The sequence below is a fragment of the Apodemus sylvaticus genome, chromosome X, assembly GCF_947179515.1.
Source record: "Apodemus sylvaticus chromosome X, mApoSyl1.1, whole genome shotgun sequence".
In the NCBI taxonomy this organism is placed as follows: Eukaryota; Metazoa; Chordata; class Mammalia; order Rodentia; family Muridae; genus Apodemus; species Apodemus sylvaticus.
Genome location: NC_067495.1, coordinates 40,031,920 through 40,050,323, shown reverse-complemented (window position 1 = coordinate 40,050,323; position 18,404 = coordinate 40,031,920). Strand labels below are relative to the sequence as shown.

The following is an 18,404-nucleotide window of genomic DNA, read 5'->3' as shown; positions in this document are numbered from 1 at the left end:
CCCAAGTGCTTTTCTTCCATTTTTTCTCTCCAGTTCTAGGCCAGTGTGGCTTATTGTAGTTGATCATATTTGTGTTCTTGACATACAACTGTCCTGATTTTTTTTGACTCCTGCAAACTTCTTTAGATGCTAAGTTCTGTAGTTGTTTTAAAAACTTCATCAGGTTGCTTAGAAAACTAGTAAAATGTGGTATCATTCTCTCACTGAAATATTTCTATAAGAAATAATGAGAAATGAACCTCATGGTGATAATGCTATTTGTGAAAAACATGTCTTAATTATGTTAGGTCTATCTATAGTGCTTACCATTAAAGCTGTTTTATATCTGGTATTGTGTGTCAAGATTAATTTGGGATAAAATATAAGAGATTAAAATTTAATAAAGGTATATTTTGTTTTGTAACTGAAAAGGAAAAAAATAATACAAATGGCCTTAAATAATATCGTTTTACTTTCTGTTTGCTTCCTCCGAGAAATTACTATCTTGACCACAAAACTGAGCATATCTTTTTGTTTCTTTCATAATCCTAGGAAACAACTTGCATTGAAATGCCTATCTCCAATTCAAAAAATTCACCTGTTTGTTTGGATGTGAAATTAACATCTTCTGCCTTTAATGGACCATCAGAAATGAAACTAGGTGCATTGGAAAATGTGAACTATATTGTATGGTATTCTCCAGCAACCACAGGCTATAAAGAAGAAAGGTGTGTTTTGGCCTTTTATTGTAATTTGTTGCTGACCTTTTGAAGAGAGAGCTTTAAAATTATTGCTTTACATACATTGTTACTATTCTCTGATAAGAAATAATTAACAATTATTTTTGATTGCTTCAATGCAAAATTGCTTTTCACTGAATTACCAAATTAAAACATTTCAGCAGCATTTCTTATTTTGCTTTTTACTATTCAAATATCCCTTAGCCTACACACTGAACTGAGGATAGTTCTGGAGAATTAGGGATTTAACTTTCATTTTTCTTGAAAAAATCCAATTCTCTTTTTAAATAATTAGCTATAAATCATTTTCCTATAAGGCATAAGCAAAGTTATATTTTAAATGTTATCTTCTACTGATAATATACACATACACACACATATACACACTTGTAAATATTTGAAGACTGTTAGTGTATATGTCTGTGAATATGTTGTCTCTTAGAAAGATGACTGTGGAAATCATTGATATTGATTCTTACAAAATATAGAAATAACTACTTATAATTTTAATGAAGGGATACTAAAATGATACATATTATAAGCCTTAGCAAATAAAATCCATAATAGTGTCAATCAGGAAAAGAATAGCTTATTTCACTACCATGGAAGGTTGCATCTATAAGACTCAGGAGACAGGGGGATCTTTGAGTAAGAGGCAAGCATATACTACATAGTGAGTTCTAGGCCAGCTTGAACAAAAATAAGGCCCTATCTCAAAAAATATTAAAAATAGGAACCAGAGAAAGGGTGTTTAAAAGAAGTGAAGAGAAGGATGTTATTTAAAAATCTTGTAATACATTACCGTTGTAATACATTACCATTAGAAACATGGGCTTCTTTCATTTCTCGAATGTGACCCTAGGTTTTACAAGTACCAATTGAAACTTCACTTTTATTTATTTGCATGTATTTTAAGGCATACACTAGACTTCTTACCATTACTTGCTTACTATAGTATTAACTTGATATATTTTATGTGCATAAAATTCTTATAGTAAAAGTAAAGCTGATTGATTCATCAATTTTATAAAAATGAAATTCAAACTCAAAAAGTTAAGTGATTTGATCAAAGTTATATAAATACCATACAATAAAGCTAAGATATAAACACAATGATACATTTATAATTTCACAAACACCATCTTCTGAGAGAGGAGTAAATGTAGATTATAAAAGTCTTCTTTTAAATCATATATTTAAACTGACCTTCAGAAAGCATTGTGCATGCATTTAGTTCAAAATCGTATATTTGATTTAACTACAACTATAAACAAGGATGTTTTAAACACTGACATTTAAAATATTTCTGTAATCAGTTTCTATTCACTTAATAAACATTTATTAAATCTATACTAATAACAATATTTCCTATTGTTAATGAAATAATCTTCCTGTCAAAAATTTTAAAAATTTACAAATTTGTAGTACGACTAGAATATATAATTCAGTAGTGATTAGATACTCTATTTGAAATCAGATAATTCTACCATTTTATATTTTGATCTTCCACATTTATTATACAAACTAAAATAACTAACAAGATTTTCAAATTTCTCTACAACAGCATTATTTTTCAGCCTGAAATGGGTGAAGAGTTCTGGTATTTACTAAAATTAACAACTGACCTTCCAAAACCAAAGAGAATACCAGAAATGAAGTGTGATCTTGGAAAGTAAGTTCTGTTTAGTAATTTTGTAATACAAAAAGAAAAAAAAAACACTGTTGTTAAGCATTTAACCTTTTAAAAAACAAAATAAATATATTTCTAATGTGCAACCTATCAAAAGAAACAGATTAGGGTGTGCTTACAAGTTCCCTAAAATGGCCTTATCTGGCATCAATGGGAGGGGAGGCTCTTGGTCCAGTGAAGGCTTGATGCCCCAGCATAGAAGAATGGTAGGGTGGTGAGTTAGGAGTGGGTGGATGTGTGGGGGAGCACACTCATAGAAGCAAGGGGGCATGGGATAGGGAGTTTCCAGAGGAGAAACTAGGGAATGGGGATAACATTTGAAGTATAAATAAATAAAATAGCCAATAAAAAAAATAAAAGCGTTCCCTACAAAACATGCTTGCAAAGGAGAGAAAGGGACTACTCCAGTACAGAGCAAGCTCCCATATTAAAGCCCACAAAATAAAATGGAAAAGGAAGTAAAGTAGAAGAAAGCTGGACAAGAGAAACTATAGTCAGTGGAATCTAACAGGGAGCAAGTCTGACTGTACTCAGCCCATTCCCAGTAGAGACTGGAGGCAGCAGAACATGTTCTTGTGCACATATGACTTAAGCTGGGGAACAAGTTAAGTTCAGGGTAAAACAGAGGTATGGTTGAAGTTTTGTTTGCTAAAAGAAGGAGGTATGCCATAAGCAATTGTGAAAATTAGGCCACTTGACTGACACTATGTTCCCTTGAGGTACAACATTCACACTCAGTCAAGATTCTATGCTGTATCTCACACCAACTTGGTTTCTGGTAAACAAGAATAAACAGTCCATAATTAAATTTAAGAATTTATATTCTAATAAGTACCTTTTGCTTAATATCCATTCCTCAGACCACAAAAAATATGTTAAAGCCTTCCAATGTGTTTACTCAAAGCACAGCTACAAATAGTTCATTAAGAAAGTGATTAGAGTAATCACTGGTGGCACAAAGATATGGAAATGGGAAATTCTAAGTGCAAAGGTAATAGCATATAGAGGTTACACTCCCTATTCTTGCAAAAATAAATCTGGAACTTAATTCTCAGAGTTTTATATGTCTTATAAAGCTAGCAAAGTGAGTTCTTACACATTTGCTCATATTTTTGTAGTCTGGCTCTATCCCATTATATTTATAATTAAAAATAATATTGTATAATTAGGGTGGAGTATCATATTTTCATATCTTGTGACTAATTACAATAATCATCCTCTAAAATTTATTCTTTCTTTGTAAATATGGCTATATATACATCTGTATATGTACATGTATTTAGTGTACATGTGTGTTATATATATATATATATATATATTTGTTTGGGTACACATGTTTGCATGTGGAGACCAGATATCAACCATTGACATCTTTCTCTGTCATTTTCAACCTTCTCTTTTGAAATAATATCTCTACCTAAACGTGGAACTCCCTGAGTCAGTGGGGTTATCCATCAAGTAAGCATCTTCTTCCCAAGAAATGGTATAAAAGAAACAATGCAAAATGCTGTTTCAGCTTTGTAATTTGTTAGTGAAGAACCAAACCTGGGTGTTCATGCTTGTAAGACCAGCACTTTACTGAGTCATCTCCAAAGAACCTATTTGTCATAACACTTATAAACCTTTCTTGTTGATGTTTTGGAATATATAGTGAAGAATTGCTAATCATGCTTGGACATCTAAACAATCACAGTAGTCTCTATTAGCATTTTTAGTTTGAGGTATAAATATCCCAGGTTCCTGTAGCCTCTGTAGACTTGATGAGGCTGTCAGATAAAAATGTTAAAGAGCTGAACATCTCCAACAAGGCATAAACAATAATCACAAAGAAATTGGAATATAAGCTTTGAGAAAAAGATGGTTTAAAATTTCTTTTAGGAATGACGTGCTAATACTTTATCCTTCAGCATATTACTTATAATGTTATTAGCAATTTCTAAACATATATCATATTTAAAATGTTAATGTATATGGACTAGAAAAACGGCTCGTAGTATAAAAACTCTTGTTATGAAGACTGATAATCTGACTTTATTCCCTAAGACCCACATGATGGTAAAGAGAACTAATTTCTGATAGTTGTCCCTGAACCTCAACATATATATTATGTGCATACATGTAAACAAAATGTTTAATGTAATAAAAGCATAAATGTTAATATATGAAAAATATATATAAAATATATTTTAAATATGATTTATATGAAATATTTTGCCTCTACATTATAGCTATTGATTTTTACACTATACAATACATTTTTCCTTTTAAAACTTTATTATTATTGCATGAACATGATTACATATGATTTTTATATATGAAAGCATAGGATTTGTTCTATGATCCATGAATGGAAATGAGAAGAAAACTTTGGACAGTTGATTATCTTTATCTACCTTAGTGTGGAGAGTATGTCTACCCATATGCACAAACACACACATACATACACACACACGCACAAATGCATACACACGTAAACACTTGAAGGAGAATCATGAATATATCTACTCATGCTGTGTGCAATAATATATATTTTATTTCCTATTCATTTCTCTATCCTAACCTTCCAGATTTATTTTCTATTTTAGTTTTTTGATTGTTTCTAGTTTTTTGTAGAAAAAGTCCATGTAACATAAAATTAACCATTTTAAAGTATACAGAACAGTATCATTTCATTATGCTACAGACCCACCACCTTCCACAACATTTTTGCTCTCCTAAAGAAAACAATTCCATTAACCTGTCACTGTAATTTGATCTCTCCCTCTTGACTTGGCAAACACAAGTTTGATTTCTTTCTCTTAGATACTATATAAAGTGAAATTATACAAATTTTAGCTTTCATGTCTGACTTCCATGTACAAATATAATATTAACTGCTACTTATTACATCAATCAAACAATTCTCTAAGGAACCATCCACATGAGTAATAGATCCATAAATAGACTTTCTTCTTATTCCTTTCCCTGACAAAGCTCAGAGTAATTTGCATTTCTCCTCCCTATTATTACTCATGCAAACACTTCATTTCCCCCTGTTGCTACTACTTGAGCCTTCCTTGCTTCACAGCTGGAGTATATTAACATAATAATCACAAGTAGTTACTATGCTTCCTCTTCCTAATTACTGCACATTATTTTCCACCCAGTTTCCATGATGAAAATTTCATACTTACTTAGACATTATCAAACACTCAAACCTACTTGATTCTTTCAGAGGATAATCAGGTGCCTTAGTGTGATATGAGAGGCCATTTCTATTCAGTCTTCTGAACTGTTGTTCAGTGTCATTGCATTCTCAACTAGCAAAATAGTATCACATACCTTGTTGGGGCATAAATAGACATGTTATACAATGAGCTTAAGTTAGTACTGTTTTGAAAACATGGGTATCTTCACATATTATTTACTAAGACTGATAGATACAGACCTTAGATTTTATTTGTATTTCAGAAACAATGATACTTCCATTATAAATATATGTGGGGAAATCATTTGAAATGTAAATAAATATATCAATAAATTAAAATAAATAAGTAAATAAATGTGAAATCACTTTGAAAAAATAGTGATTTTTCTGAAATTTATGTTTGAAAATAAACATATATACATTGTTCCTTCTTCTAATTGCTATATATACATATATATACTGAATATATATATTCAGTTTCCTTGAAGATTGTGTGTCAAGAAATTCTGTAAGAGAGAGAGACAGAGAGAGGGGGTAAAATGAGAGAGGGGGTGGGGAGAGAAAGGGAGAGGGAGAGAGAGAGAGAGAGAAAGATAGAGGGAGAGAGAGAGAGAGAGAGAGAGAGAAAGAGAGAGAGAGAGAGAGAGAAATTTAAATAGCAAGAGTATTTTTTAAATACATATTAATCAGAAAAAGGTTGCATTGAAAGTCCTGGTTCTAATTCCTTAAAATTTGAATATCCAAATGTTCATCAAACATTAACTTTTCAATATCTACAAAATGTTCTAATTGGCAATCAAATAAATTGTTTCTGGTATTGGACTTTTGTGGCTTAATTATCATAGAAAGTATGGCAAAGACACACATTCATTAAAATCTATTGTGAAAATCAGAAATATCTGAAAAGATTTCTTTCTATACTCAAACCTAGTTAGAGTTGGTACCACACCATATGAACTAAATAACCTGATGCAGCCTAAGCTATAAATGCTCATCATATTTGAAATAAATTTTATAGGACAGAAGTCATATTGGATTAAAGGACAATATTTTCCTAACTAACTTCAGTTTTTCAAAGCTACATATTTTCCAATTTGCATTTAATATAACAAAATTCTGAGTTTCTAGTGTGTGGATATATATATCCATACACTAGACTATATATATATATATATATATAATCACTAGATATGTGTGTCTGTGTTCCTTAACATTGTTAAGATCATTTGATTAATTTCTGTAGATGGCAGATGAATAGTATTTTATAATTCCCTCATTGAGTAACATTATTTTTAACTTTATTGGCATATATTTATTATATAATCAAATCAAACATTGTTCCTCATAAACATATGCAAATATTATGCAATGACATAGGTTTTGAAGGGAGATATAATTTAGTTAAAAATGAAAAAAACTTGTGAAATCATTGATAAGTTTATATACATCATCAAATTTACTACTCTTGATTTTCCTCCCAGGAAGATCATTCAAACCCTTCCATTATATAATCCTACGAATGAAATTTTAGAACTGAAAATAAGGAACAGTAATCCTGAAAATTTTGTCATGGATCTTAACAGAAAATTACCAGTAAGTACATTGAGAAGTCCATTAAACCGATCGCTACAACAGCATTTTCCAATTCTACTTTTAGGATTCTAATACAATATTACCTTTAGAACCATTAATAATAATTTAAATTTTGATGTATAAAAAGTGATATTCAAATTCTATTTTATACTTGCTCATGAATTGTAATCTATTATTTAACAATCTCATTTTAATATAATATTGGGATTTTATATGTAAATTATGCTTAATATGGGCTGTAGTTTGTATTTTTCAACCATTTTATTAATCAGATTTTTATAATAGTCTCTGAGTAATATAATTTTATAAGAACAGTTATTGTATATTTACAAAGTCCTATGGGCAAAGGTTTTAAACCCATCGTAAGTTTGTAGCCCTGCCCCATCTACATTTTCAGATTCTTAGAAATCTCTTGCTCATCCTCTGCTCATGTCTATGTCCCACTTTCTCATTTTGGGATCATGAAGAATATGATCAAGCTAATGGGTCTAAATTAGTTTTGATTTTCCCTAAGTTACAAAAGAAGATAAGAAGTTTTAATAAATACCCATATTTCCAATCCACCGGGCACCAATTATGTGCAGTAAATTTCATCCCATATCTGTTTCCAGTAAACATCAACATGATAATTTTAAGACTGGCATGGTTGTGTGCTTTCATCTCTAGTCATAACTACTGTGGCTACTCATGAGGCTGACAAAAGAGGCTAGGTAGAGTGAGCTGAGGAATGATAATACAGTCTAGGAAAAAGAAATAATTACAGTGATTTCTTTTTATCAAAGAACCTCTTCTGGACATCTGCTAGCAGATATTTCTAAAAAAAAGCTTTTATTCTTTATAGTTTAAAGACTTGAATAAGTATACCCTTTTGTGTCTTTATGCCTTAATATTTGTCTCATAGTGATGACTGGTTACCAACTGAGATGTGATTTATGAGGCATAGAAATACAATAAGAACATAATACAAACTATACATTGGGCTTCATGAGCTTTTAAATAACAGAATTTAAAGTGAGTGGGTAGTGGATGGAGCATATTATCAAAGTACTTATTATATATATATGAAATTATAAATGAATTAAAAGATTCTGCATGAGGTTAAAATTTATATATTTATTATAATTATACTAATATATGTAAAATAATTAGTATTTAATTTAACAATTAAGTAGTTGATCAAATTTAAAAATTACTGCTTATTATAATTATCATTTATATATACACACTAATATTTAAAACTATTTTGAAATTGATGTGTTTGAATATGTCACTTAATGGAATAAATAATTATAAAGCATATAGAGTTTGTTGTATAGTGTGCCTGTACTTTAAATTCCTCATTGAAAATAGAGTTTTTACATTGTGTGTGTGTGTGTGTGTGTGTGTGTGTATGTGTATGTGTGTGTGTGTGTGTGTGTGTGTGTGTGTACTTTTATGGAACGTGCCAATCTCTTGTCCTCAAAGCAAAAAAGACAGTATAGTGAATGTCACCTTATATCGTATAATTAAAAATACAGTCATTTTATTCCTTTATCTACAGCTTTAGACTCCATTTTTTAACTAATTTATCAAGCATTATTAGGAATTAAACTTAAAAAGGCTAATATTAGCAATAACACAAACATTACATGAGATGTAATATTGTTATTTATGAGCATAATGAATCAATTGATACCAAATAGATATAACACATGAAAATCCTAAAAATGTTTTATATTTCAAATTCCTGAATTATATTTTTTACAACTTTTATTTAGGAAATATATATCAAATTTGGTTTTGTTATTTATGACTACTATAAGAAATTGTTATATACTAAATCTTATATTTTATAAGATTTTGTTGCTGCTATTAGATAGTAATGTTGCTTCATTGTGCTTGAAGTTCATTTTTCACAATACCTTAATGTAAAATGACTTTTTCAGGCACTGTAATGCTGCTATTCCATATCCACTGGCATTAAAAATTGTAGTATCTCTAGTGTAATACTTTAATTATATATTAACTATATATGAAATTATTTATAATAATTAATTATATATGATTTCTATATATTTTGATTAAATCATTGTTTCCTTTTATTATCCCTAAAGAAAGAATTGAAACATTATTTTACACACCACTAACTAGTACCATGAATATAACAGGATGAAGTGAAAAAATTATAAAACTTACACTGATGTTTTTCAAGAGCTCATTCGTTTTGATACTGACAAAGCTATAAGTTAGGTTCCTATAGGAATTTGACCCATGCTGTAGGATATTCCAAAGCTATAGGTTCCTAAATAAAGTACTTATTTACATAGTAAGTGTAAATACTCCTGAGATTAATTCTGACATCTTAATTCATAGTAAGTCTTGCATGGTCATTGTCTAGAGAAAGAATATGGTCTGAGAACTCCCATAATAAATAATGCTCATAACATCCTGTATAATCAATATTTGTAGAATGGGTATACAAAACAAATAATATTTGTAGTTCATAACTTTTATCATGTAAACACAAGCTATTTGTAGACTTAGCAAACAAACATTCCACCTCAAAAATGTATTGATTTTTGGTTTTCTTGCTTTTCTGAATTCTCCCAGTTGGTCCTCCTACCCCACACTACCACAGAGATATCTGTTTACTTTCATCCATCTGGACTTGGGAGACATGGTCATGAAACATGCATTAACTTCTATTGTACTCAGGTATGATTAGTATGTTCTCAGAGGAAGCTGATTTAATGCATTTCACAATAAGTATATACATAAGTGCAGTTCATGCAGCTAGTATCTTTTGCAAATATTTCTTTGTAAATCATTAAGGAAATATTTTTTAAATGCAGTAGTATATTGCAGATTTGTAAACAGCTAAACAAGATATGTTTTAGTCTTTTTTGTTGTTTTGGTTTTTTTTATTCTATATATTTTTATTTACATTTCAAATGATTTCCTCTTTTCTGCCACCCCCACTCCCCGAAAGTCCCATAACCCCCCTTCCCTCCCGCTGTTCTCCCACCCAACCCTTCCCACTTCCCTGTTCTGGTTTTGTCTTATACTGCTACACTGAGTCTTTCCAGAACAAGGGGCCACTCCTCCGTTCTTCTTGTACCTCATTTGATGTGTGGATTATCTTTTGGGTATTCCAGTTTTCCAGGCTAATATCCACTTATTAGTGAGTGCATACCATGATTGATCTTTTGAGACTGGGTAGAGTAATAAGTTCTTCCTCAAGTGTGAGATAAAACAAAACAAAAAATACTCATTTTAACATTTCCTAAACCAGCTAAATGCTGGCCGTGATTTCAATCATGTCTACCTGCTGAAAATCTTCAGTTTTCAATGGTTAAATTTGAAACAACAATTCATCTCTTCACCTGCTAAGTCCAGACATTTTTTAAAAACTTTTCCAATCTCTCTCTAACCTTTGTGCCTTTTTTGCCCTTTGTTATCCCCAAATGATTCACATCATTTTTATTTAATTCATCACATTGACATCTTTTGCAAGTAAAAGCAGTTCATAAAATTTTAATTGAATAAACTTTTGTATGAACAATACAAATTATATGTGTCCAAGTATCTAAAGAACAAATTTTAAAGTAAGCTTTATAATTTATTTTTGAAGCATAAATATTTGAAATAGCTCATAACCTTTGTGGAAATTTTCACATAAATTCCTCTTCCTTTCTGGATTTGCTTGATAGTATCTACCTGAACTGACTTGTACAACTGAGTGGATAATTAACTGAAAATGAGATAAGGGCAATTGTAGTCAGATAACATTTAACTATTTTCAAAAAGGAGCCTGAACTGAGACAAATGAATATGATTCATTAACCTTACATTTGCTTCTGGTTTACATTCATATGAACAACCTTAATCCAAAAACTCTAGCTTGCACTTTAGTTGGCAGAATCCCAAGATTCCAACACTAGCTTTAAATATCTTGAATTCATTATGTTACCTGAGCCTGTAAGAGAATTTACATTGCTCCATCACAGAATAAGGGCAACAATTGTAAACAGAAAATATGGTAATTAAACTTTTCTTTGGTTTTTGTACTAAAACCTGCTTCTCAGTGTTCAAGTGTTTTATTCTTTTTTCCTAATAGTACTCCTCATTTATTTATTTCATACACAATGTTTTCCCTCTTGTGTTTGCTCGTCTGTAGTTATTGGTTCCTTTTTGATTTTCTGGTTATAGCTAACTGATTTAGATTAGAGTGTTTTTTTTTTCCTAGTGCTTTCTGTAGTGTTGGATTTGTAAATATATATTACTTAAATTTGGGTTTCTCATGCTTTGGCCTATTTTCTCCATCTAATTGTGATGGAAATTTTCTCTGGATATACAAGTGTAGATGGACACCTATGGTCTCTTAGAATTTGAAGATTTACCCAGACCCTTCTGACTTTCAGAATCTCCACTAAAATTCAAGTTTTTAATCTAATATGTCTGTCATTATATGTTAATTAGTCTTTTTTCTGCTCATGTTTTAATATTATTTTTTTTGTTTTAGTGTTTTATTATATGATCAGGAGAGTTTCTGTTCTGGTCCAGTCTGATGTTTGGCATACCTCTTTGTGCTTTGATAAACATTCACTTCTTTAAGTTAGAGAAATTTTTGGTGATTTTATTGAAAATATTTTCTGCATCTTTGACCTTAGTTTCTTCTTCTTCCCTTATTCCTATTATTCATAGATTTTCTCTTTCCATACTGTCTCAGATTTTCTGGATGTTTTGTACCTGCAATTTTTTTAACATTTCCTTTGACAGAGGCATACATTTTTTTCTATTATGGCTTCAATGCTGGAGAGTCTTTATTCCATTTTTGTGTTCTGATCGGAAGGCCAATGAGCTTCTTATTTGAGTTGCTATTTTTTTTATTTCTGGATTTCCCTCTTTGCATTTTAGCTATTGATTCTGTTTCCATTTTCAGGTCTTGAACTGTTTGATTCATTTATTTACATTGTTTGGGTTTTCATAGATATCTTTGGTGGATTTATTCATTTTCTCTTTCATATCTATGAAAGTTATTTTAAGGTCTTTGTCTTAAGCTTCAGCTACATTACAATTCTTATTCCCTACTGTGATACTATTGCTGGATTCTATTTAATCCATATTGTCCTGCCTGTCATTAATTGTAATTTAGGATAGCGTCTGCATATATATTTGGGAAGATTTTAATTCTAGGTTCCAATATCTTTCTTGTCTTAGTTTGGTAGATGCTAAACTATATTCCTCCTCAGTTTCTGTTGTTTTCTCTGGTTCTTAAGAGGTTGCAATGTCTTGGTGTTGCATGCTGGGCTATTCATTTGGGATCCTGCTAGTTGTGCCTACTGGGGGTTCCTGGTAAAATGTGTTTCTGAGTATTGTATGCAGACACTTAGGAGTGGGGATGGACTTGAGGGTGGTTGACTATGTACACAGGAAGGATGATATAGTATAGAGATTTACCAGGATATTCTAAATCCCCTGGGATTGAGAGTATAGAATGAGGAGAGGCCACCACAGGTATCCCTCTGCAGAGCTAAAAATAAGACTATCAGAATGGTTTTGGAGGAAAGGATGGAGAAGTAAATATTATCAGTTAGGCTACCTCCTTCTCTGGCTTGTGTGGTGCTTCAGTTCATAGGAAATGCCTCCTGGAGATGGGGGCTATGATAAAGTGAATTTTTTAAACTCAATTCAATGTTTTATGTATTCATTGGTTATAACACAAAAATAGAGGTATAAAAACTCAAAGGCTACACAATTTCATAAGATGGATTGTAGACTACAACATAGGCTGAAAGGTTAAACAATTTATGGATGCATTTCTGGGTATGGCATGCCTCCAATTCCTGGTGGAAGGGAACTTTTTTTCTTTTCTTGATTATTTTTCTTTATTTACATTTCAAATAGTATCCCCTTTCTCAGTTTCCTCACCAGAAATGTCCTATTTTATGCCCCTTCCCCTTGCTTCTATGTGGATGCTCCACTACCCACTTCCCTGCTATCACATTCCCTTACATTGGGCCATCTAGCATTACCAGGACAAATGGCTTCGCCTCCCACTGGGACCAAACTAGGCCATCCTCTACTACATATTCAGCTGGAGCCATGGGTCCCTCCATATGTACTTTCTGACTGGTGGTTTAGACCCTGGGAGCTCTGTGGTACTAGTTGGTTGATATTGTTGTTCTTCCTATGGGGTTGCAAATCCCTTCAGCTCCTTCCGTCTTTTCCCTAACTCAACCATGGTAGACCCCATGCTCAGTCCAATGGTTATCTGTGAGCATTTTCCTCTGTATTTGTCATGTTCTGGCAGAGCCTCTCAGGAGACAGCTATATCAGGCTCCTATTAGCAAGCACTTCTTTGAATCGACTATAGAGTATGGGTTTGGTGTCTGCATGTGGGATGGATCCCCAGTTGGGTCAGTCTCTGGATGGCCTTTCCTTCACACTCTGCTCCACATTTTATCTCTATATTCGCTGCCATGAGTATTTTGTCCCTTATGAGAAGGACTTAAGCTTCCACACTTTGGCCTTCCTTCTTCATGAGCTTCATGTGGTATGTGAATTTTATCTTGAGTATTCCAAGCCTTTGAGCTAATAACCACTTATTAGAGAGTGCATACCATGTGTGTTATTTTGTGATTGGGTTACCTCGCTTAGGATGATATTTTCCAGTTCCAACAATTTGCCTAAGAATTTCATGAATTCATTGTTTTTAATTGCTGAGTAGTACTCCATTGTGTAAATATACCACATTTTCTGTATGCATTCCTCCACTGAGGGATATCTGGGTTCTTTCCAGCTTATGGCTATTATAAATAAGGCTGCTATGAACAGAGTGGAGCATGTGTCTTTGTTATATGTTGGAGAATCTTTTGAGTATATGCCCAGCAGTAGTATAGCTGGGTCCTCGAGTACTATTACTTCCAATTCTCCGAAGAACCACCAAACTGACTTCCAATGTGGTTGTACCAACTTACAATTTGACCAACAATATAGGAGGTTTCCTCTTTCTCCACATCCTCACCAGCATCTGCTGTCACCTGAGTTTTTGATCTTATCCATTCTGACTGATATATGGTAGAATCTCAGGGTTGTTTTGATTTGCATTTCCCTGATGACTAACAATGTTGAACATTTCTTAAGGTACTTCTCAGCCATCGATATTCCTCAGCTGAGAATTATTTGTTTAACTCTGTACCCCATTTTAACAGGGTTATTGTATAGTGTCCTTTGCCTTGCAATTTTATGAGGTTCCATTTGTCTATTGTTGATGTTAAAACCATTGCCATTGGTGCTCTGTTCAGGAAAGTTTATGCTGTGCACAAGTGTTCCAGGCTCTTCCCCACATTCTTTTCTGTTAGATTCAGTTTATCTGGGTTTTTTGTTTTGTTTTGTTTTGGTTTTGGTTTTTTTGTTTTTTTGTTTTTTTGTTTTTTTTTTTTGTGGAGGTTCTTTATCTACTTGGACTTGAGCTTTATATGAGGAGACAAGGATGGATCAATTTGCATTCTTCTGCATGCTGACCTCCAGTTGAGCCAGCACCATTTGTTGAAAACGCTGTCTTTTTTCCACTGGAAGGTTTTACCTCCTTTGTCAAAGTTCAAGTAACCATAGGTATGTAGGGCCATTTCTGGGTCTTCAATTATATTCCATTGATCTATCAGTATGTTTATGTTCCAATACCATACAATTTTTATCACTATTGCTCTGTAGTACATCTTGAGTTTAGGGATGGTGATACCCCTAGAAATTCTTTTTTTGTTGAGAATAATTTTCACTATCCTGTTTTGTTTTGGTTTGGTTTTTGGTTTTTTTTTTTTTTGTTATTCCAAATAAATTTGAGAATTGCTTTTTCTAACTCTATAAACAATTGAGTTGGAATTTTTATGGGGATTGCATTGAATCTGTAGATTGCTTTTAACAAGGTGGCCATTTTTACTATATTATTCCTTCCAATACTTGAACACAGATCTTTCCATCTTCTGAGATCTGTGATATCTTTCTTCAGAGACTTGAAGTTCTTGAAATATAGATTTTTACTTGCTTGGTTAGAGTCACACCAAGGTATTTTGTATTATTTGTGGCTATTGTAATGGCTGTTATTTCCCTAATTTCTTTTTTCAGCCTGTTTATCTTTTGAGTTTATGGAGGCTACTGATTTGTTTGTGTTACTTTTATATCCAGCTGCTTTACTGAAGTTGTTTATCACGTTTAGGAGTTCCCTGGTGGAATTTTTGTGGTCACTTAAGTATACTATCATATCATTTGCAAATAGTGATATTTTGAATTCTTCCTTTCCAATTTATATCCCTTTGACCTCCTTTTGTTGTTTAATTGCTCAGGCTAGGACTTCAAGTACTATATTGAATAGGTAGGAAGAGAGAGGGCAGCTTTGTCTGTCCCTAATTTTAGTGGGATTGCTTCATGTTTCTCTCCATTTAGTTAGATGTTGGCTACTGGTTTTCTGTATATTGCTTTTACTATGTTTAGGTATAAGCCTTGAATTTCTGATTTTTTCCAAGACTTTTACCAAGAAGGGGTGTTGAATTTTGTTAAATACTTTCTCAGCATCTAATGAAATGATTAGAAATGATTGGGTTTTTTTGTTTTGTTTTTTTTGCTTTGAGTTTGTTTATGTAGTGAATTTCATTGATGGATCTCTATATATTGAACCATCTCGGCATCCCTGAGATGAAGCCTACTTGAACATGATGGATGATCATTTTAATGTGTTCTTGGGTTCAGTATGGGAGAATTTTATTAAGTATTTTTGCATTGTTATTCACAAGGAAAATTGGTCTGAAGTACTCTTTCTATGTTGGGTCTTTGTGTTGTTTAGGAATAAGAGTAACTGTGGCTTTATAGAACAAATTGGGTAGTGTTAGGTCTTCTTTGAAGGTCTAGTTTAATTCTGCACTAAACCTATCTGATCCTGGGCTTTTTTTAATTTTATTTATTTATATTTTTTTGGTTGGGAGAGTTTTAATGACTGCTTCTACTTCTTTAGGTCTTACTGGACAGTTTAGATGGTTTATCTGATCCTGATTTAATTTTGGTACCTGCTATGTGTCTATAAAATTGTCCATTTCTTCTGGATTTTCCAGTTTTGTCATGTATAGGCTTTTGTAGTAGGAAATGATGAATTTATTTTTACATTTCTTCAGTTTCTGTTATGTCTCCCTTTTCATTTCTGATTTTGTTAATTTGGATAGAGTTACAAATATAGCCTCTGCTATCTTGCTGTATACCTATCATTGTATAGTCAATATGCTGTAACATCTTGCTACTCTTACTGATATTCTTGATTGCTGATCCAAAATAGTTGTAAGATTTCAATAACTTTAATACCTAGGCGAGGACTATAAATAAAGATATGGTACATGTTCTCTTAGAAACAATATAATCTTGATAGAAATTTGTCAAAAAGTAGATTAGTCCTGTTTTCCTCACCTTCCACCACTTTGATTTTTCAAAACTGCTTTAATGACTTTTGATATCTCAGATAAAAATACATGTCTCCCTTATGTCAAGAAATCACCACAGGGACTTGCTGCTACTGAGAACTTCATGAGTACAGGTCATATTCTTAGGTACTCAGTTAAACTGTCCTGCTTTTGACCTGGACTTTACCTCTGACTCATGGTGTTCAATGTTTCTCAGATGTAAGCAGTCCCTTGCTTGCTCCATCAAATTGCAAATCACCATTCAAAACCAAGCACTCAACACTTGAGCTACCTCTTTTTTCTATGCCACAAAGAGTTTTTTTCAATTTACGATGTATATAAAGTACTTTTCACATAATATCAAATCATTTCTTTACCTTCCAAATGTTGTATTTTTGTGTTTGTATCTGTGTATGTATATTTATAATATAATAGATTAAGATTAAAATTTCATTAACATATCCCAGTTAAAATATCAGCCATTAAAAAATTACAAAAAGTAGCCAAAATGCCAACAAAGAACCTTATGCACTGCTTGTGAGATGGAATACTAGTCCAGCCACAATGGAAATTAGTATTTTGTATCCTAACAAAGCTAAAAGTAGTTCTTCATGTTACCCAGTTACACTTAACCTGGGTGTTTATATGTTGGACTGCAGGTCAACACATCACAAGATTCTTGTACATCAATGCTTACTGTTGCACTATTTATAATACCTAAGTTATAGGACCATTGTAGATGTCAAAAAACAGAAGTGGTTTTAGTTGTGGTTTCTATTGCTATGATGAAACATGTGACCAAAGCAACTTGTGGAAAAAGAGGTTGTTTAGCTTATATTTCCACATCACTGTTCATGAATGGAAAAAATCAGGACAGGAACAAAATAGATCAGGAACATGGAGGCAGGAATTGGAGGTCGGAGGAGTGCTGCTTACTGACTTGCTCCTCATGGCTTGCTCACCTTTCTTAGAAAACCCAGGACCACCAGCCCAAGAGTGACACCATAATCAATGGTCTACTAGGCATTAGTTAAGAGAAAGTCCTACAGGCTTGTATATAGACTGATTTATGGGAGAATTTTCTCTACTGATGTTCCATCGTTTCCAATGAGTCTAGCTTGTATCGAGTTGACATAAAACTAACCAGCACAGAAATGGATGGGTACAAAATATGACACATAGGTAATGGGGAGAAGGAGAAAGAAAGGAAATGAGAAGTAGAGAAAGAGAAACAGGATTTTCATCAGTCAAAAATACTAAAGTTATATTATTTACAAGACACTATTAATAATACTAATTAGTGAACTCAGTATGTCTCAAACACAAATACTGCATATTTTTCTTATTTGTATTTCCTAGATTCTATATAAATAAAATCATATGTGTACATATGATTTGAAAGTAAAATCAAAACTAGGGAATAAGAAAGTCAATGGTAGCAGTGCATGCAGGGGAATATGCTTACTCATGAAAATGTCAGTATGTGATTCATCAGTTCCATGTACAATAAAGAACATTGGATATAATAATAAATGGTTTTATAATATTGAAAATCAAATATATGATCAATTATGGTTGTTTCTTTTTTTAAAACAGTTTAAAGAATGGAAATTCTACATGTTTGGAGTAGGACTGTACCCCAGGCCTATAGAAACAGAAAGAATAACCACTATTCTTGGTCTTCAGGCATCTGTTATGATACATTTTAAAAATCCTACCAGTGAAGATGTTTCTGTTGATCTCATATTAACAAGTAGGTTATTTTTGTTACATTTTATAGATATGTGTCT

At 32.2% G+C, this 18,404-nt stretch overlaps 1 protein-coding gene across 1 annotated transcript in view; it reads left to right on the top strand.

Annotated features, from left to right (window-relative positions):
- Cfap47 (cilia and flagella associated protein 47) overlaps positions 1 to 18,404 on the top strand; it is a 220,589-nt gene that overhangs the window by 163,253 nt on the left and 38,932 nt on the right. The window contains exons 53-57 of the mRNA XM_052171493.1: positions 532 to 707; positions 2,284 to 2,391; positions 7,078 to 7,189; positions 9,779 to 9,883; positions 18,211 to 18,367. Coding sequence (XP_052027453.1) covers positions 532 to 707; positions 2,284 to 2,391; positions 7,078 to 7,189; positions 9,779 to 9,883; positions 18,211 to 18,367 — 658 coding nt within the window. The remainder of the gene's footprint in view (positions 1 to 531; positions 708 to 2,283; positions 2,392 to 7,077; positions 7,190 to 9,778; positions 9,884 to 18,210; positions 18,368 to 18,404) is intronic.